The sequence below is a fragment of the Coregonus clupeaformis genome, chromosome 12 (assembly GCF_020615455.1).
Source record: "Coregonus clupeaformis isolate EN_2021a chromosome 12, ASM2061545v1, whole genome shotgun sequence".
Taxonomy (NCBI): Eukaryota; Metazoa; Chordata; class Actinopteri; order Salmoniformes; family Salmonidae; genus Coregonus; species Coregonus clupeaformis.
In genome coordinates, this window is record NC_059203.1 from 28,087,905 (window position 1) to 28,109,184 (window position 21,280).

The 21,280-nt window shown below is 42.2% G+C and overlaps 1 protein-coding gene across 12 annotated transcripts in view; it reads left to right on the forward strand.

Moving 5' to 3' along the window:
• LOC121578155 (calcium-dependent secretion activator 1-like) overlaps window positions 1-21,280 on the forward strand; it is a 148,708-nt gene that overhangs the window by 38,831 nt on the left and 88,597 nt on the right. For all 12 annotated transcript variants that reach the window (XM_045223790.1, XM_045223791.1, XM_045223792.1 and 9 more), the window contains exons 2-3: window positions 6,052-6,165; window positions 19,990-20,322. In XM_045223790.1, the coding sequence (XP_045079725.1) occupies window positions 6,052-6,165; window positions 19,990-20,322 (447 nt within the window). The remainder of the gene's footprint in view (window positions 1-6,051; window positions 6,166-19,989; window positions 20,323-21,280) is intronic.

A 21,280-nucleotide genomic window follows, 5' to 3' on the forward strand; every position in this document is an offset into this window, starting at 1 on the left:
GTTTGCATTCACCCAAAAAATACGAATGCTGAATTGTAAGTTTGCACGACATGGTATCAGGCTGCCTGCCTATTAAAGTAAGCTTGCCACAGGAATAGCCTAGCCATAGACACTCTAATTAGTATTTGTTGGTACACTGAACACATTACGTAACCATTGGACAATAAAATTCATCATGTACGAGCCAATGAAAACAGAGAGCCGAGCCCAGCTGTCAATAAGGGGTGTGTCCTGTGTTCCCTGTCTCCTCTCTGTCTGTGACGATTGAAGACACATGCCCTCTTCCCAGAGAGGACAGCCAAGGACGAGTGTGTGTGTGTGTGTGTCGGGCCAGCTACCGTCTCATAACGAACAGCCCTGATTTGCATACGGGTGAATATTAACATCTCTGCGACTCCGGATGGTCCTTGAACACTGCAGTCTATTAGGACAGAGCAGGGACAAGTAGGACAAGTGTGTGTGTGTGTGGGTGTGTGTGTGTGTGTGTGTGTGTTTCTGTATTAGGACACAGCAGGGACGAGTCAGAGCTTCTCCACTCTATTCTGCTCTAGCAGCTGTTGGGGTAGAGAGACAAAACCACAGATGCCGAATCTAAAGTATTGATCTCACGCCCATGTTTTTCTTCCTCTGGTGCTTCTATCTATCTATCTATCTATCTATCTATCTATCTATCTATCTATCTATCTATCTATCTATCTATCTATCTATCTATCTATCTATCTATCTATCTATCTATCTATCTATCTATCTATCTATCTATCTATCTATCTATCTATCTATCTATCTATCTATCTATCTATCTATCTATCTATCTATCTATCTATCTATCTATATGCCTGTCTGTCTATCTGTCTGTCTGTCTGTCTGTCTGTCTGTCTGTCTGTCTGTCTGTCTGTCTGTCTGTCTGTCTGTCTGTCTGTCTGTCTGTCTGTCTGTCTGTCTGTCTGTCTGTCTGTCTGTCTGTCTGTCTGTCTCTCTGTCTGTCTGTCTGTCTGTCTGTATGTCTCCCTCCCTCCCTCCCTCCCTCTATTCCCTCTCTTTTCTCTCAGAAAATGTTGTCTTGTCAGAGGAGAGTTTCTTTGGTTTGAACGTTAAACAGATAGACTCCATGATAGATAGACTCTATGTCTGAATTCTGGGCGGCAGGTAGCTTAGTGGTTAAGAGCGTAGTGCCAGTAACCGAAAGGTCGCAGGTTCTAATCCCCGAGCCGACTAGGTGAAAAATCTGTCGATGTGCCCTTGAGCAAGGCACTTAACCGTAATTGCTCCTGTAAGTCGCTCTGGATAAGAGCGTCTGCTAAATGACTAAAATGTAAAATGTAAATGTAACAATGAGACCAAAGATAACCCTGAAGGAGCTGCAAAGCTCCACAGCGGAGATTGGAGTATCTGTCCATAGAACCACTTTAAGCTGTACACTCCACAGAGCTGGGCTTTACGGAAGAGTGGCCAGACAAAAGCCATTGCTTAAAGAAAAAAATAAGCAAAGACATTTGGTGTTTGCCAAAAGCCATGTGGGAGACTTCCCAAACATATGGAAGAAGGTACTCTGGTCAGATGAGACTAAAATTGAGCTTTTTGGCCATCAAGGAAAACACTATGTCTGGCGCAAACCCAACACCTCTCATTACCCCGAGAACACCATCCCCACAATGAAGCATGGTGGTGGCCGCATCATGCTGTGGGGATGTTTTTCATCGGCAGGGACTGGGAAACTGGTCAGAATTGAAGAAATGATGGATGGCGCTAAATACAGGGACATTCTTGAGGGAAACCTGTTTCAGTCTTCCAGAGATTTGAGACTGGGATGGAGGTTCACCTTCCAGCAGGACAATGACCCTCAGCATACTGCTAAAGCAACACTCAAGTGGTTTAAGGGGAAACATTTAAATGTATTGGAATGGCCTAGTCAAAGCCCAGACCTCAATCCAATTGAGAATCTGTGGTATGACTTAAAGATTGCTGTACACCAGTGGAACCCATCTAACTTGAAGGAGCTGGAGCAGTTTTGCCTTGAAGAATGGGCAAAAATCCCAGTGGCTAGATGTGCCAAATGTTCGGGGTGTTTGATAGCTCTTGATTTGATTGCTTCTGATAAGGTAGGAGTGCTTGTAGTGCTTATCATGAGGAAACAATATGCATATAAACTGTACATTTCTAATGATAATCTTAGCTTATCTGAAAACTATATCTGAAATATATCTGAAATATGTAACATTGCACCTTCTCTCTTTTCTAGGATTTGTGTAATAATGTCATATGTCACTGAAGTACAACTGAATTATCTTCATCAATAGTTCACAGAGGAATCCTGGGTATTTAAGGAGGCAAAACTAATCTTGACCAATTATGACTGATAACAGAAGCAAGATGATCAGGCAAAAGACACCAGTCATCTGTAGTAAAGACCACAGGCCAGAGAGACAGGCAGGATCAGGAGCTCCTTTACAATATAACTATATTAGACAACCCTGTCATGTTCTGTTAGTCCTAGTTCATACATAGACTGACTGGTCCACACTGTAATAAAATTACAACATCTTTCTTTTTTCTTTTTCCTTTTTCATTTCCTGTCGATGACAAGAAGGTATTTGAATATGTATTTTCTCTCAATACTTTATGAGCCCCTCAAACCACGTAGCTATATTTGATTAAAACATTAAATCAAAGTCGGGGTGCTCTAAATTTGTAATGTGTGCTCTGCAGGCATTACTTTGGACTACACTTTAACAATTTAATTCAGCAGCCACCTCAGCATCACTATGTGTAATGGTATTTCCAGTGGTGGAAAAAGTACCCAATTTTCATACTCAAGTAAAAGTGAATGTCACCCAGTAAAATACTACTTGAGTAAAAGTCTAAAAGTATTTGGTTTTAAATATACTGAAGTATTGAAAGTAAATTGAATTGCTCAAATATACTTAAGTATCAAAAGTAAAAGTATAAATCATTTGAAATTCCTTATATAAAGCAAACCAGACTGCACCATTTTGTTGTTTTTATTGTATTTACATATAGCCAGAGGCACACTCCAACACTCAGACAGAATTTACAAACGAAGCATGTGTGTTTAGTGAGTCCGCCAGATCAGAGGCAGTAGGGATGTTCTGTTGATAAGTGCGTGAATTGGACCATTTTCCTGTCCCGCTAAGCATTCAAAATGTAACGAGCACTTTTGTGTCAGGGAACATGTATGGAGTAGAAAGTACATTATTTTCTTTAGGAATGTAGTGAAGTAAAAGTCAAAAATATAAATAGTAAAGTACAAACACACATCCATACACACACACACAAACACCTACACTCACAAGCTAAAATTGTGGTATCATCCCCCCAGGACTGGAAAAATCGCTTTGAACAGTCTTCCAACTCGAAATTACAAGTCGAAAACTCGGGCATCATCCTAGAGCTCTGACTTCTCCAACCTGAAGATCACTGACTTCACGATTTTTCCCATTCTGAGCTCGTTTTCTTCAGAGTTCCCAGTTGTCTTGAACACACCATGTGTATAGTATGTTGATATGTGTTGTGTAGTGCATACATTCCACATCAAGTAACTGATGCAAGTAGTAAAATTAGATTTAACAAACAGATAAAAAAAACACCTTATGGAACAGCGGGGACTGTAATATAACAGAAACATAGGTGCAGACACATGCATACACACACACGATAACATACGCACTATACACACACGTACACATGGATTTTGTACTGTAGATATGTGGTAGCTGTGGAGTAGGGGCCTGAGGGCACACAGTGTGCTGTGAAATCTGTCAATGTATTGTAATGTTTTTAAAATGGTATGAACTGCCTTAATTTTGCTGGACCCCAGGAAGAGTAGCTGCTACCTTGGCAGGAACTAATGGGGATCCATAATAAATACAAATACAGACAAACATCCATAACATGATAAATTACCTGAATTGATAGATAGAGCGATAATATGAACATTAATCTACACCACAGTTTTTTACAATTATTATTCTTTAAACAACTAATACTAGTTTGATGGTTGTAGCCATCAATTGTACCGTTAACAGTCAACCATATTAGCAAATTTATTTCATTTCAAATTTAGCATTTCTCTAGTATAGGCTACTGATCGTAATGAATGATATCAGTAAAATGCCTGTAATAAGTGATTGGTATGGTCGGTGTCGATCATTTTCGGTTTATGGTCCCAGCTCTAGTGTGTGCTGCCTGTTGGTCAGGCAATACAGCAACCCTTCTGGCTGATTGGAGGAGGAGAGGGAGAGAATATAAACATAATCTCAGATTACTTCTATTGGATTAGGATTAGGTGGGGAGTGGGGAGCCCAAATGACTCCACAGGGAGTGAAGGGAGCAACGAAAAATAAAAAATAATTTTGAGGAGTCTTCAAGAGGGTAATTGTGTTAAGTTTTGCCAAAATCAATACAGCCGTCAGATGTTCACCTGTTGTTGTTGTTGTTGCTCAGAAAATGACCATCTTAGTTCCCTCTGACTCTCCCCACCTCTGCACACACACACACACACACACACACACACACACAAGCGCACATACACGTACATAACCATAACCATATGGTCATAATAGCTCCCCTGACACTCCAGAATGTTGGCCAGAGAATATTCAACCCTTGTCACAATATATATTCACTGTTTCAACTGTATTTGGTTCAGTATTGTTTTAGTGCTTTTTCTACAAAGATTGTCTACTCCTGGGGTATGAATATTAAAGTAAATATTTGAAGGAGGTTTTGCAAATATTGGGTTTTGCAAATGACTACTTTCTACCTGAGGGATATTTCACATAAGGATATTACAATGTGTAAACGCTGAGGTAGTGGGATCCATCCATCCATTCATCCATCCACACCTTGTTGTTTTTCAATCAGAAACAGTGTGTGTGTGTTTGCTTGCATGTGTGTGCGTGCGTGAGTGTGCTGTTTGACAATAGTGACAGACAAAGATCGAACGCAGCATAACACCAGACCATTACAGCAACCAAACCCAGGCAGAACTACAACACGTAGATAAATACAATACAATTCAATTATGCCCACAAAGCACAAAACATACAGTACCAGTCAAAGGTTTGGACACACCTGCTCATTCAAAGATTTTTCTTTATTTGTACTATTTTCTACATTGTAGAATAATAGTGAAGACATCACAACTATGAAATAACACATATGGAATCATGTAGTAACCAAAAAAGTGTTAATCAAATCCACAAATATTTTATATATTAGATTCTTCAAATAGCCACCCTTTGCTTTGATGACAGCTTTGCACACTCTTGGCATTCTCTCAACCAGCTTCACTTGGAATGCTTTTCCAACAGTATTGAAGGAGTTCCCACATATGCTGAGCACTTGTTGGCTGCTTTTCCTTCACTCTGCCGTCCGACTCATCCCAAACCATCTCAATTGGGTTGAGGTCGGGGGATTGTGGAGGCCAGGTCATCAGATGCTGCACTCCATCACACTCCTTCTTGGTTAAATAGCCCTTATCAAATCAAATCAAATCAAATTGTATTGGTCACATGCGCCGAATACAACAGGTGCAGACATTACAGTGAAATGCTTACTTACAGCCCTTAACCAACAGTGCATTTATTTTAAACAAAAAAGTAAGAATAAAACAACAACAAAAAAAAGTGTTGAGAAAAAAAGAGCAGAAGTAAAATAAAGTGACAGTAGGGAGGCTATATATACAGGGGGGTACCGTTGCAGAGTCAATGCGGGGGCACCGGCTAGTTGAGGTAGTTGAGGTAATATGTACATGTGGGTAGAGTTAAAGTGACTATGCATAAATACTTAAAAAAAACCTTAGACAGCCTGGAGGTGTGAAAGGGCTGTCAAATCAGTCATTGAGATGTCCTCTGTGTTATATGGCTGTCATTGAGATGTCCTATGTCATATATCACTGTCAATATAGATGTAATCTGTGTTATATGGCTGTCATTGAGATGTCCTATGTCTTATATCACTGTCATTGAGATGTCCTCTGTGTTATATGGCTGTGTTATTGAAGTGTCCTCATTGTGTTCTCTGCCTCCCCAGATCACAGAGCAGCAGCTCCGGCAGACCAACGACCGCTTCAAGGCCTTCCTCAATGGAGACACCCAGATAGTGGCTGACGAAGCTTTCATCAACGCAGTCCAGAGTTACTATGAGGTACAGTAACATAGCCTCTCTACTGCCACAGACCCATAACCTCTCTCACGCTCACTCTCACTCTTCACCCCCTTGGCCCATTTTTTCAGAAGTTATCTGATCGGATTTCAGCAATCGGATAGGATTAAATGCATAGAAATATAATGAATAGAACATGCTTCCCCCCATTCAAGTCAATGATACACCCGTTCTATTATTTATATTTATATGCATTTAATCCTATCCGAATTGCCTTTTGGAAAACTAGGCCCTGGAGTCTATCACAGTGCCATAATACTCACTACCAGTTCAGACCTACTATGAGATAACTTAACAGGGTTGTGTGCTCAGCCCAGTAGCTACGCATGACTCCAACTCAATCATTACGTTTGCTGATGACACGACAGTGGTAGGCCCGATTACCAACAACAATGAGACAGCCTTCAGGGAGGAGGCTAGAGCCCTGGCAAAGTGGTGCCAAGAAAATAACCTCTCCCTCAATGTTAAAAAAACAAGCAAAGGAGTATGGCGTCAAATGTATCTCTGAAGTCGAGCACGCGTGAAATGACGTTGTCGAGCAAGATGAAACATCATTGAGCAAGCAAACACTGAGTCGAGAGCGCAGAGGATGGGTCCCGCGAGCAGAGGATGAGTGCTGCGAGCTCATAGACCAGTTAAGAGAGGATGGTTCCCGCGAGGCTGGGCCAAACTTGAGAGTTTGCAAGTGTGACTTTGAGCGAGCAGAACATCATTGCTGCAGATCAAAAAGAAAAATGTCTGAATCAAAAAATATAGAACCGCAAGCAAAGAAACGTGGTTCAAACAAGTAATTTATTTTGGGAAAGCATCAAATTGTTCACCAACAATAGTCAAGTCTTTGTCAGGTTTTCACTCTCAATTTCTCAAGTTGCTCACCTTAGGGTTTCAATGTCTATATTTTCTCGATTGGATTTCAGGCTGGTGGGGGTGGGGGGGCTTAGAAGCGGGTGCATGTCTAGAAACCTTGGATTGGTCACTTTCACTGGAGTGATGGACGAACTAACAAATGTTTGCCCTTGGCCAGTCCAGTGTTGTGTTGTGTCGTGTGATTGGTTAAGACTTCTTGGGTGCATGACGTCAAACAGATGAGCTTCAGAGCCGTCTGTTTAGCTGGATAGCCAGCAGAACAGTAATCACCGACCGACTTGGGAAACCCAGCTTCAACTTGATACATACGCAAAGCAATTGGGAAATACATTAAAAAGCTATACTATACCTTTGGTTGAGTCGAATCTACTTGCTAAAGTTAGCTAGCTAATTAATTACTTGTTAGCCAGCAACGTTTGTCTGTAAGACTAAAAGCAGACAGTCTGCTCTAGCTAAGTAACACCATAGTCCATCACTAGCTAATAGTTTTTCTTCACTTTTCCACAAAGTGTCTGGTATGTGTTTGCTTGATATGAGGGGAGTTAATGTATCAAATAATAGTTAGATTATGGACATAATGTGGCTGTGATCTAACAAGTTCAATCATCATACACTAGGTCCTGGACATCATTTAATACAGCTAAATATAATGATTCCATTGTTGGGAATAACATGTGGGTACACACATAATAATGGCATAATGATGATACCATTGAAAGAAAAGAAGGACTAGGAGGCTAGTTTAGAGAAAGCCCAAGGGCACACACACACATCACATGGGGTATTCTTTATTATATGGAGACATGAAGGGTAGAACCTGCTACCTTAATACAGTACATAATGAGTGCCTAATAGAATGTTAACTGAAATTAATATGATTAACCAGCTAAACTCAGGTCAACATGTCATCATTGTACACACAGAATTCAAAGGAGGACTGAGGACAAAGCAACGCCATGCGTTCACCAAACATTTAACTGAGGAAAACAGATTTGTTTTATAGTAATTGTCTGATTTGGAACCACAATTGTTTCAATTTAGCATTGGATGTTTTATTGATTACAGGCAGTAATACAGGTGTTAAATCACATGGGAGTCTCATCAGATCAGATATTATCAGCAAGCCAGAGCCATATGTGGAAAGAGCACATTGAACAAAGATATACTGTATGTGCAAACGGATAACAACTGTATAATTCAACATAAGGTTCCACCTAAAACAATGACATGAGCTCTGTCCCAATTATTCTCAGCTCAACTCCTCACTTCCTCTCTACTCGCATCCTTCTTGAGGTCTGAGGGGAGGAATCTTGGGTCCTCTTCTCAGATGGGGTTTTAGAAGGAGGCTTGGAAAAAGGATGCAAGGAATCGAGGAAAGATAAAATGTCACAGAGCTGTTGCATGTTTGCCTCAATATGGAATGGTAGACGTCACAATGTGGGACTGAGCAGAGGTGTATAATCCACGCCATTCATCAGTATTATTGAGCCATAAGAAACCTTCCTTAGACCTTTAGTTAGGAAATACATAAATGAGCATACAAGTATGTTTAAGCATGTTTAAGCATTCATACATGACTGTTGGGAGTACGGTGCCATACCTTTACAGTGAGGGAAAAAAAGTATTTGATCCCCTGCTGATTTTGTATGTTTACCCACTGACAAAGAAATGATCAGTCTATAATTTTAATGGTAGGTTTATTTGAACAGTGAGAGACAAAATAACAACAACAAAAAATCCAGAAAAACGCATGTAAAAAATGTTATAAATTGATTTGCATTTTAATGAGGGAAATAAGTATTTGACCCCCTCTCAATCAGAAAGATTTCTGGCTCCCCAGGTGTCTTTTGTACAGGTAACGAGCTGAGATTAGGAGCACACTCTTAAAGGGAGTGCTCCTAATCTCAGCTTGTTGCCTGTATAAAAGACACCTGTCCACAGAAGCAATCAATCAATCAGATTCCAAACTCTCCACCATGGCCAAGACCAAAGAGCTCTCCAAGGATGTCAGGGACAAGATTGTAGACCTACACAAGGCTGGAATGGGCTACAAGACCATCGCCAAGCAGCTTGGTGAGAAGGTGACAACAGTTGGTGCGATTATTCGCAAATGGAAGAAACACAAAAGAACTGTCAATCTCTCTCGGTCTGGGGCTCCATGCAAGATCTCACCTCGTGGAGTTGCAATGATCATGAGAACGGTGAGGAATCAGCCCAGAATTAAACGGGAGGATGTTGTCAACGATCTCAAGGCAGCTGGGACCGTAGTCACCAAGAAAACAATTGGTAACACACTACGCCGTGAAGGACTGAAATCCTGCAGTGCCCGCAAGGTCCCCCTGCTCAAGAAAGCACATATACAGGCCCGTCTGAAGTTTGCCAATGAACATCTGAATGATTCAGAGGAGAACTGGGTGAAGATGTTGTGGTCAGATGAGACCAAGACCGAGCTCTTTGGCATTAACTCAACTCGCCGTGTTTGGAGGGAGGAGGAATGCTGCCTATGACCCCAAGAACACAAAAATGGAGGTGGAAACATTATTTGGGGGTGTTTTTCTGCTAAGGGGACAGGACAACTTCACTGCATCAACGGGACGATGGACCGGGCATGTACCGTCAAATCTTGGGTGAGAACCTCCTTCCCTCAGCCAGGGCATTGAAAATGGGTCGTGGATGCGTATTCCAGCATGACAATGACCCAAAACACACGGCCAAGGCAACAAAGGAGTGGCTCAAGAAGAAGCACATTAAGGTCCTGGAGTGGCCTAGCCAGTCTCCAGACCTTAATCCCATAGAAAATCTGTGGAGGGAGCTGAAGGTTTGAGTTGCCAAACGTCAGCCTCGAAACCTTAATGACTTGGAGAAGATCTGCAAAGAGGAGTGGGACAAAATCCTCCTGAGATGTGTGCAAACCTGGTGGCCAACTATAAGAAACGTCTGACCTCTGTGATTGAACAAGGGTTTTGCCACCAAGTACTAAGTCATGTTTTGCAGAGGGGTCAAATACTTATTTCCCTCATTAAAATTCAAATCAATTTATGACATTTTGACATGCGTTTTTCTGGATTTTTTTGTTGTTATTCTGTCTCTCACAGTTCAAATAAACCTACCATTATTCTTTGTCAGTGGGCAAACGTACAAAATCAGCAGGGGATCAAATACTTTTTTCCCTCACTGTATGAAAAACTATTATCTCATTAGAAGACTAAAATCACATTCCTATCTTCACCAAAATACTCTAATACTTAATCATATATTTTATACAACATTTAGATGTAAACTTGATAGATAGAATATGTACACTTTCCGAATTACAGTTATTACTTGATACCATCCTTAATGACATCACAAAATATTAAACAATATGACATGATTATTCTTTAGATCCCCACTGACCCTTTCCCAGATTATTTTAAGTAGGAATATTGTTTCATTATCCACTTTTGGATGTTGGAGTCTTGGCGGGAAGACTTCCTTTGTCTCACAGGGAAATCCTTTCTTCCCATACTAGAGACCAAAAGGAGTCCTTTTCTGCAAACTATTTATGAAAAGCTGTTAAGTCATAAAACTGGCCCCTCAGGAAAGGGGGGTGTTCAAACCTTTGCCTAGCAGGAATGTTTGATCCTCAACCCATGAGGGCAAGTCATGACATATGTACAGTTGAAGTCGGAAGTTTACATACACTTAGGGTTGGAGTCATTAAAACTTATTTTTCAACCACTCCACAAATGTCTTGTTAACAAACTATAGTTTTGGCAAGTCGGTTAGGACATCTACTTTGTGCATGACACAAGTAATTTTTCCAACAATTGTTTACAGACAGATTATTTCACTTATAATTCACTGTATCACAATTCCAGTGGGTCAGAAGTTGCCTGTGCCTTTAAACATCTTGGAAAATTCATTGCTTTAGAAGCTTCTGATAGGCTAATTGACATAATTTGAGTCAATTGGAGGTGTACCTGTGGATGTATTTCAAGGCATACCTTGAACTCAGTGCCTCTTTGCTTGACATCATGGGAAAATGAAAAGAAATCAGCCAAGACCTCAGAAAAAAAATTGTAGACCTCCACAAGTCTGGTTCATCATTGGGAGCAACTTACAAACGCCTGAAGGTACCAAGTTCATCTGTACAAACAATAGTACGCAAGTATAAACACCATGGGACCACGCAGCCGTCATACCGCTCAGGAAGGAGACGCGGAGATGCGTTCTGTCTCCTAGAGATGAACGTACTTTGGTGCGAAAAGTGCAAATCAATCCCAGAACAACAGCAAAGGACCTTGTGAAGATGCTGGAGGAAACAGGTACAGCAAGGAAGAAGCCACTGCTCCAAAAACGCCATAAAAAAGCCAGACTACGGTTTGCAACTGCACATGGGGACAAAGATCATACTTTTTGGAGAAATGTCCTCTGGTCTGATGAAACAAAAATAGAACTGTTTGGCCATAATGACCATCGTTATGTTTGGAGGAATGTATAGAACATTTGTGGGCAGAACTGAAAAAGCGTGTGCGAGCAAGGAGACCCACAAAACCTGACTCAGTTACACTCAGCTAGTAACATAAGCATTTCTCTGCACCTGCTGTAACACCTGCAAGTCCCATAATACTCACTACCAGTCCCCTCTCTCTCTCTCTCTCTCTCTTCTCTCTCTCTCTCTCTTTCTCTCTCTCTCTCTCTCTCTCTCTCTCTCTCTCTCTCTCTCTCTCTCTCTCTCTCTGCTCTCTCACTCTCTCTCTCTCTCGCTCTCTCTTTCTCTCTCCCTCTCTCTCTCTCTCTCTGTCTCTCTCTCTCTCTCTCTCTGCTGTAAGACAATTCTGTAACTCAACCTACCTATTTGTCATCTCATCTGTCAACTTATCGCACTGTCAAAATATGCTTGTTAACTGAACCATCAGAACCATGTTCTCTTTCTCTATAGAAACCACTTATGTGTTCTAATCTTGTGCATGTGTTTCCTATATGTTGTGGTGGTGAGAATAGCTGGCATTTGCTGATCTAACTCAATTAGCATAGAGATGAGTTTCATAAAAACCCTCCAGCTCCCTCTGTCTCTGAGAGCTTCTCCTATGAATCAAAATCCGAGCAACGAAAGAGTTGAGATACAGTCTGTCCGTGCTGCTGAAAATGGAGTGGCAGAGTTGAGATACAGAGGAATAGAAAAATAAATACCTTGTCCTCAGTGAGTTAGTTTATCTTTCTCTCTTGCTGTAGGGCTAGGAAGCCATCTCTCGTATAGTGGGATTGAAGCGGCTGCTCTGTTTCTCAGCGTTCTGTTGCTTTGGCCATGAATTCCAGGGAACTGCTGTGCTGTGTGGGGGAAAATGGTGAATGAGATGATGCAGAGTGTCGTGAGCACATCACATCTATTCACTGACTAGATGGAATAGCTACCACGCTATTCTGGTGCTAGAGAGGCTGCCATCGTACTCACACCTACTTTATAGTCACAATTCAACCAGTTCAACAATAGGAGAATTATGGTGCAGATAAAAATACCCATATAGGGGATTTCCTATTCTATCCTCCTCTATATGATACTTAGAGTCCCCATTCTATACGTTCTACATCAGGGATCATCAAGTAGATTCAGCCGTGGGCCGAGTTTTTCTTGAGCGGATGGAACATAATTACAAATTATTTTTAGACTGCAAATTGACCGCAAGAAGCCCAAACAGATATAATTGACTAAAACATAATATTTTCAAACCTTGCTTACATTTGTATACGATCACATACACTGAGTGTACAAAACATTAGGAACATTAGGAACACCTGTTCTTTCCATGACAGACTGAGCAGGTGAATATAGGTGAAAGCTACGATCCCTTATTGATGTCACTTGTTAAATCCACTTCAATCAGTATAGATGAAGGGAAGGAGACAGGTTAAAGAAGGATTTCTAAGCCTTGAGACAATTGAGACATGGATTGTGTATGTGTTCCATTCAGAGCGCGAATGGGCAAGACAAAATATTTAAGGGCCTTTGAACAAGGTATGGTAGTAGGTGCCAGGCGCACTGGTTTGAGTGTGTCAAGAACTGCAACGCTGCTAGGTTTTTCACGCTCAACAGTTTTCCGTGTGTATCAAGAATGGTCCACCACCCAAAGGACGTTCAGCCAACTTGACACAACTGTGGGAAGCATTGGAGTCAACATGGGCCAGCATCCCTGTGGAATGATTTTGACACCTTGTAGAGTCCATGCCCCGACGAATTGGAGGCTGTTCTGAGGGCAAAAGTGGGTGCAACTCAATATAAGGAAGGTGTTCCTAATGTTTTGTACACTCAGTATATATCTCTATTATGCGTGGGAATACTTTGGAACCTATTTCCAAAATTATAATAACTTGGAGCTAATTTGCTGGTGTTGTTACAGTCTTTCATGTCCAACAATAATTGGCAGATGAATGGCAACCCTGATTGAAGGCACCTGCTGCTCATCGGTTTCTCACATGTGTTCAATGGGTGCTGTTTTTGAATGAAGGGGATTCGTGCCTTCTCACTGGGGAAGGCTGCAAAGCCGAAACGTTTATGTACGCTGTCCCTGATGCAGTGAAAAAAATATATAATTTACATGAAAAGTGAGATGAGCTTTATGCAACATCTTTTTTGAGTGCGGACCCGTCACACTTTTTTGTATGTCCAACAATAAAGAAAAAAATTGAGGGGCCAAATAAACTCTATTAATGCAATGCCTTGAAGGAGTTCCAAAGCCAAAGCAATCCGTTTGAAAACAAAGAAATCGATTTCATGTAAATAGACAAAATTGCTTCTCCATTGAAATAGTGTTTACTCACGTAATGGATGACGGCAGGTTACTTTGTCTTCTTTGTTTGACTGAGACACGCCCACACAGGTCTGTCTGCTTCCTGGGCCATGAAGAACTCTGAAAGCACCAAAGTCAATCAGGACAAATACATTTACTGTTACAGGCTTGTGCTTTTTCTCTCTGTCAAGTCTCTCTCTCTCTCTCTCTCTCTCTCTCTCTCTCTCTCTCTCTCAATTTCTATTCAATTTAAGGGCTTTATTGGCATGGGAAACGTATGTTAACATTGCCAAAGCAAGTGAAGTAGATAGTAAATAAAAGTGAAATAAACAATAAATATTAACATTAAACATTACACTCAGAAGTTCCAAAATAATAAAGACATTTCAAATGTCATATTATGTATATATACAGTGTTGTAACAATGTGCAAATAGTTACAAGTACAAATGGGAAAATAAATAAACATAAATATGGGTTGTATTTACAATGGTGTTTGTTCTTCACTGGTTGCCCTTTTCTTGTGGCAACAGGTCACAAATATTGCAGCTGTGATGGCACACTGTGGTTTTTCACCCAGTAGATAAGGGAGTTTATCAAAATTGGGTTTGTTTTACTAATTCTTTGTGGATCGCTGTAATCTGAGGGAAATATGTGTCTCTAATATGGTCATACATTTGGCAGGAGGTTAGGAAGTGCAGCTCAGTTTCCACCTAATTTTGTGGGCAGTGTGCACATAGCCTGTCTTCTCTTGAGAGCCAGGTCTGCCTACGGCGGCCTTTCTCAATAGCAAGGCTATGCTTACTGAGTCTGTACATAGTCAAAGCTTTCCTTAAGTTTGGGTCAGTCACAGTGGTCAGGTATTCTACCACTGTGTACTCTCTGTTTAGGGCCAAATAGCATTCTAGTTTGCTCTGTTTTTTGGTTGTTCTATCCAATGTGTCAAGTGTGTTTGCTCTCTCTCTCTCTCTCTCTCTCTCTCTCTCTCTCTCTCTCTCTCTCTCTCTCTCTCTCTCTCTCTCTCTCTCTCTCTCTCTCTCTCTCTCTCTCTCTCTCTCTCTCTCTCTCTCTCTCTCTCTCTCTCTCTCTCTCTCTTCTCTCTCTTCCCCCGCCCCCTCTCTTGCTCTCTCTCTCCCCACAGCAACTCCATTATTTCATTCAGTGTTGTAAATACAGAACATGACAGGGTTAAAACTCTACTGTCTTCTTACTGTAGTGTGTCACTGGTGTTTAGTCTCAGTGGACAATGGGGCCACAATTTTGATTGTGATAGTCTTAGAGTGTGCTGGGGCCTGATAGACAGTAAGTCTGATGTGTGTGTCCTGTGCTATTACAATGGCCTTGTCTGGTTCGCTCCCCATGACTCTGTCGTTAAGGGGATGGAGGGTGACCCTGAGAAAGGACTGGCCTGTGCCAGTGTGTGTGTGCTGCTGCTGCTGCCACCGCCACACACACACACACACACACACACACACACACACACACACACACACACACACACACACACACACACAAGCACAAACACACACACACACACGACACGCACACACACACACACACACGCACACACGCACACACACACACACACACACACACACACACATACACACACACACACACATACATACATACACATATACAGTACGTACATACACATACACAGGTTCAGACACAGCCACAGACACAGTTCACTATCTCTGCAGTGCCCAGGATACAGCCAGTGTTCTATCGGCTTCACTATACTAAGAGAGGATATCAATGAAACAAGAGACAGTAAGAACAACCACCACTACCAATATCAAAGACTGACGTTCAAAAAATAATGACACTGTGATGATGGAGGGGTCTTAGATGTTTTTCTTATGATGTACAAAGCCTGCCTGTCCATGTTCCATTCCTGACAGATAATGACTAAAGATTTGCTTCTCCAGCAGTGGTTTGTCTTCTGTTAGTGCTATCTGGTATCCTTGGGACGTCCCTACCCTAAATCCTAAACCTAACCTTAACCCTAACCTTAACCCTCACCTAAACTATTTGAATTTTCAACTTCAATGGGGTAATGTAAGAGTTGGGATGTCCCAAGGATACCGGATATCAAGGACCGTTTGTCTCAGCGGTGATTGTGATTTGTGAGAGTGAGCGCTCCACAGGTAGAGTAGCTCTCTGTAAAATGGCTGCCGTCTGCCTGGATAGGAACCAGATAGTAATTTAGAGCCCCATCACTCTCCCCGTCCTTTCACAGGAGAGAAAAGGGGTTTAAAGAGAGAGCAGGCAAAGTATATCTCTCAGATTTCAGACTGACTGGAGGAAACAACATCAATCAGTATTTTACTAGCCTAGCTGCTCTATAAAGTAAGGTTGGTTTGGACCCGGTAGGAGAGAAAGTCATTCTGGCAGGTAGTTCTCCTACATGTAGGGTCCTCAGATAGACATTTACTCTACAAACACACGCACGCACACACACACACACACACACACACACACGCACGCACGCACGCGCACACACACGCACACACACACACACACACACACACACACACACACACACACACACACACACACACACACACACACACACACACACACACACACACACACACACACACACACACACACACACACACACACACACACACACACACACAGTAAATGAGAAAGAATAGCATTCTCCCCATTCAGTCTGAATAATTCAGGACTAGAAGGACAGGAGACCAGGAGGGAGAGAGTCTGTAGTGGATTTCCATCCAGTGGCTGTCAACATTACTCGCCAATATTCTATATGCTGCTACCTCTTTTTCCGTCTCTGCTGTTATAGTTATATTACTCCAGTATATCTCTGTAGAGCAGAGAGCGAACATCTAGCTAAACTGCATCGTTCAGTACTCCACCATTATTGTGGTGTGGTACTGCAGTCAGACACTGGCTTTTCCTTTTTTTGTCATCATGCATGGATGGCTACCTTCCATTGGCTCATATTCATCTGCAGGCTGAGAGTCAGAGTGGTTGCAGTCACAGACACACACACAGGATGACCCCGACTTTTGTACTTCTGTACATTGGATCCACAATGATGAACAAACGGATGTGTGTGGTGTGTGGAGTCTTACATGTTATGGTCAACAGCAGACCTAGGTTTAAATACTATTTGAAATGCTTTAGCTGGGCTTGATTGAGTTTGCCTGGCGCAATGGAACCAAAATAATAGTCTACAAACCCTGCCCATCTGGCACTCCAGGTGGGCTAAAGCAAATGTCAAAGATTGTGAAATGCATTTGAAAGATTTCATAATTATATGAGATTCCTCTTAAACATACAGGTAACTGCCAAAATAAAGGAAACACTTGACTTGGGTAAATGAGGGATACAAAGTACACTGAACAAAACATTTAAACACAACATGTGAAGTGGTGGTCCCATGTTTCATGAGCTGAAATAAAAGATCCCAGAAATGTTCCATACGCACAAAAAGCTTATTTCTCTCAAATGATGTGCACATATTTGTTTACATCCCTGTTAGTGAGCATTTCTCATTTGCAAAGATAATCCATCCACCTGACAGGTGTGGCATATCAAGAAGTTGATTAAACAGCATGATCATTACACAGGTGCACTCTAAAATGTGCAGTTTTGTCACATAACACAATGCCAGAGATTTTGAGGGAGCGTGCAATTGGCATGCTGACTGCAGGAATGTCCACCAGAGCTGTTGCCAGAGAATGTAATGTTAATTTCTCTACAATAAGCCACCTCCAATGTCGTTTTAAAGAATTTGGCAGTACGTCCAACCGGCCTCACAACCGAAGAACACGTGTAACCACGCCAGCCCAGGACCTCCACATTCGGCTTCTTCACCTGCGGGATCGTCTGAGACCAGCCACGAGAACAGCCGATGAAACTGTGGGTTTGCACAACCGAAGGATTTCTGCACAAACTGCCAGAAACCGTCTTAGGGAAGCTCATCTGTGTGCTCGTCGTCCTCACCAGGGTCTTGGCCTGACTGCAGTTCGACGTCGTAACCGACCTTCGATGGCCACTGGCATACTGAAGAAGTGTACTCTTCACGGATGAATACCGGTTTCAGCTGTACCGGGCAGATGGCGTTGTGTGGGCGAGTGGTTTGCTGATGCCAACATTTTGAACAGAGTGCCCCATGGTGGTGGTGGGGTTATGGTATGGACAGGCATAAGCTACGGACAACGAACACAATTGCATTCTATGGACATTTTTATGCACAGAGATACCGTGATGAGATCCTGAGGCCCATTGTCGTGCCATTCATCCGCCGCCATCACCTCATGTTTCAGCATGATAATGCACAGCCCCATTTTGCAAGGACTGTACACAATTCATGGAAGCTGGGAAATGTCCCAGTTCTTCCATGGCCTGCATACTCACCAGACATGTCACCCATTGAGCATGTTTGGGATGCTCTGGATTGATGTGTACGACAATGTGTTCCAGTTCCCGCCAATATCCAGCAACTTTGTACAGCCATTGAAGAGGAGTGGGACAACATTCCACAGGCCACAATCAACAGCCTGATCAAATCTATGCGACAGAGTTGTGTCGCTCTGCATGAGGCAAATGGTGGTCACACCAGAAACGTACTGGTTTTCTGATCCACGCCCCTACCTTTTTTAAAGGTATCTGTGACCAACAGATGCATAGCTGTATTCCCAGTCATGTGAAATCCATAGATTAGGGCCTAATTTATTTATTTCAATTGACTGATTTCCTTATATGAACTGTAACTCAGTAAAATCTTTGAAATTGTTGCATGTTGCATTTATATTTTTGTTCAGTATATATTGAAAGCAGGTGCTTCCACACAGGTGTGGTTCCTGATTTAATTAAGCAATTAACATCCCATCATGCTTAGGTTTATGTATAAAAATGCCCAGTTGCCCATTATTTTGGCTACCGTGGCTAGAAGAAGAGATCTCAGTGACATTGAAAGAGGGGTCTCAAAGGAGCATGGGGGGGGTTTCAAGTGTTGTGTGTATGTGTGTGTGTGTGCGTGTGTGTGTGTGTGCGTGTGTGTGTGTGTGTGTGTGTGTGTGTGTGTGTGTGTGTGTGTGTGTGTGTGTGTGTGTGTGTGTGTGTGTGTGTGTGTGTGTCTCAGTCACCAGATCTCAACCCAAATGAACACTTATGGGAGATTCTGGAGTGGCGCCCAAGACAGCGTTTTCCACCACCATCAACAAAACACCAAATGATGGAATTTCTCGTTGAAGAATGGTGTTACATCCCTCCAATAGAGTTCCAGACACTTGTAGAATCTATGAAACGGCACATTGAAGCTGTTCTGGCAGCTCGTGGTGACCCAACGCCTTATTAAGACACTTTATGTTGGTGTTTCCTTTATTTTGGCAGGTACCCATATGTAATCACCATACCCACTGGACACAGATGTCAATTCAATGTTGGTTCAATGTAATTTCATTGAAATGACTTGGAAACAATGTTGATTCAGCCAGTGTGTGCCCAGTGGGTATAGTCTACTCAAGAATATGTTAAATAAAACATACAAGGAGATTCTTCATTTAGTTTCGGTAATTAGATAGTCTCTTACAGTAGCAGTGTAAATGTTTCAGGTATGTTATTATAAATGATATTATCTCAGCAAACCTGGTTTATGTGTTTTCATATCTCCACTGTCTGTTGTTTGCATTCCAAGTGCCTCCAAGTGCAAACATGGAAATATGCTTTTCTTTTATGTCGCTTAGCCACCTTTAGTGCTTTGGTATTCATTGTAATGAAAAGCACTATATAAATTAAAGGTAGACCTATTATTATCTGTAGCTGCAACAGCAGTTTGACCCTATCTGTCTCTACTGTGTTACGTGACAGTCATTGACATCACAATGCTCTCTCTCTCTGTGGCATTATAATTTAAGATGCTCTGCTTGCATTTATCTAGCTTTGATTATGTGATGTAATCAAAATGTATATGAGCCAGGGGTGTGTGCCCTTTATCACACTGATGATTGGTTAAGTCAACCAAAATGTTTATCTTTTCACTTTTATTTATTATTGCGCTGTGCACATTTTGGGGCATCTGTCCTAATAATTATAATATTTGCATCTAAACCTCTGTTTTGGATTTCTTCTGGATGTTTTCAACAGTGTGCGGGTATCAATCCTTTCCACATGTCTCTCTGTGACCGCAGGTGTTCCTGAAGAGTGACCGCGTTGCCAAGATGGTCCAGAGCGGGGGATTCTCAGCCAATGACTGCAGGGAGGTGTTCAAGAGGCACATCGAGAAGCGTGTCCGCAGCCTGCCTGAGATCGACGGCCTGAGCAAGGAGACAGTGCTCAGCTCCTGGATGGCCAAGTTCGACACCATCTACCGCGGGGACGAGGACCCACGCAAGGCCCAGCAGCGCATGACGGCCAGCGCAGCCTCAGAGCTCATCCTCAGCAAGGACCAGCTCTACGAGATGTTCCAGAACATTCTGGGTATCAAGAAATTTGAGCACCAGCTGCTCTACAACGCCTGCCAGGTAAGAACAGGCGTTAGTAGAGGGAGGGTGTGTGTGTACGCATCACTGTGAAATATGGTTGCGTCCGAAATCGTTCCCTATTCCCTGCACTGCTTTTGACGAGGGTCCATAGGCTACTATTTCTGACGCATCTATGTGTGTGTACATCACTGTTACTCTTTCCCAGCGGGCAAAACTGACTGGTTACAATGACGTCATCATGATGTCATCACAACCAGAGACTAATGTCATTGCAGACAGTTTTGCCTGCCGGGTAAACAAAACACAATCAAGGCCAAGAACAGTGCAGCGTTTGTTATGGTTCTTTAGGCTATGCCTGCAGCTGTACAGCTACAGTGGAAAGTCTCCTGCCTCCTTCCTCTCACACAGTAGCAAGGTCACAGATCAATATGGGTTTATAGAATCACACCAGGTTTTACAGACCAACTATATTTTTCAAGCATCTCAAGTTTCTAGTTTTAATGTCACATGCACAAGTACAGTGAAATGCCTTTCTTGCAAACTCAAAACCCAACAATGCAATAATCAATAACAATGTAGGAGTGCTGACTTAAGATCAGGTTTTCCTTTTAGATTATAATGCATGGGCAGAGGTCGAACTGATCCTCGATCAGCTCTCTTACTCTGAGACACTTTGTGGATACGGGACTAGGTTTTACACCTTGAATAGAAGGCCTGTTTTACTTTCAAACAGGCTCTTCCTGTTCTTGTCTTTTGGCTGAAACAGCCTTCATCAGGTCTCCATCAGGTGAAGTAATATAAGATAACATGCACCTGACACTTATGTTCAAGAGGGAGATAGCACAAACCCAAAGCTGGTAAATCACAGGCCTATCCGTCTTATAGCCCGGCCCCTAGAGAGCTAGCGCTTCGATCTCTTCCGTATGAGGAGTGACATGTTGAGATTGCTAAAGGACAATGGTGGACACCAGTGTGCTTGTGTCGGACATAACTCTCC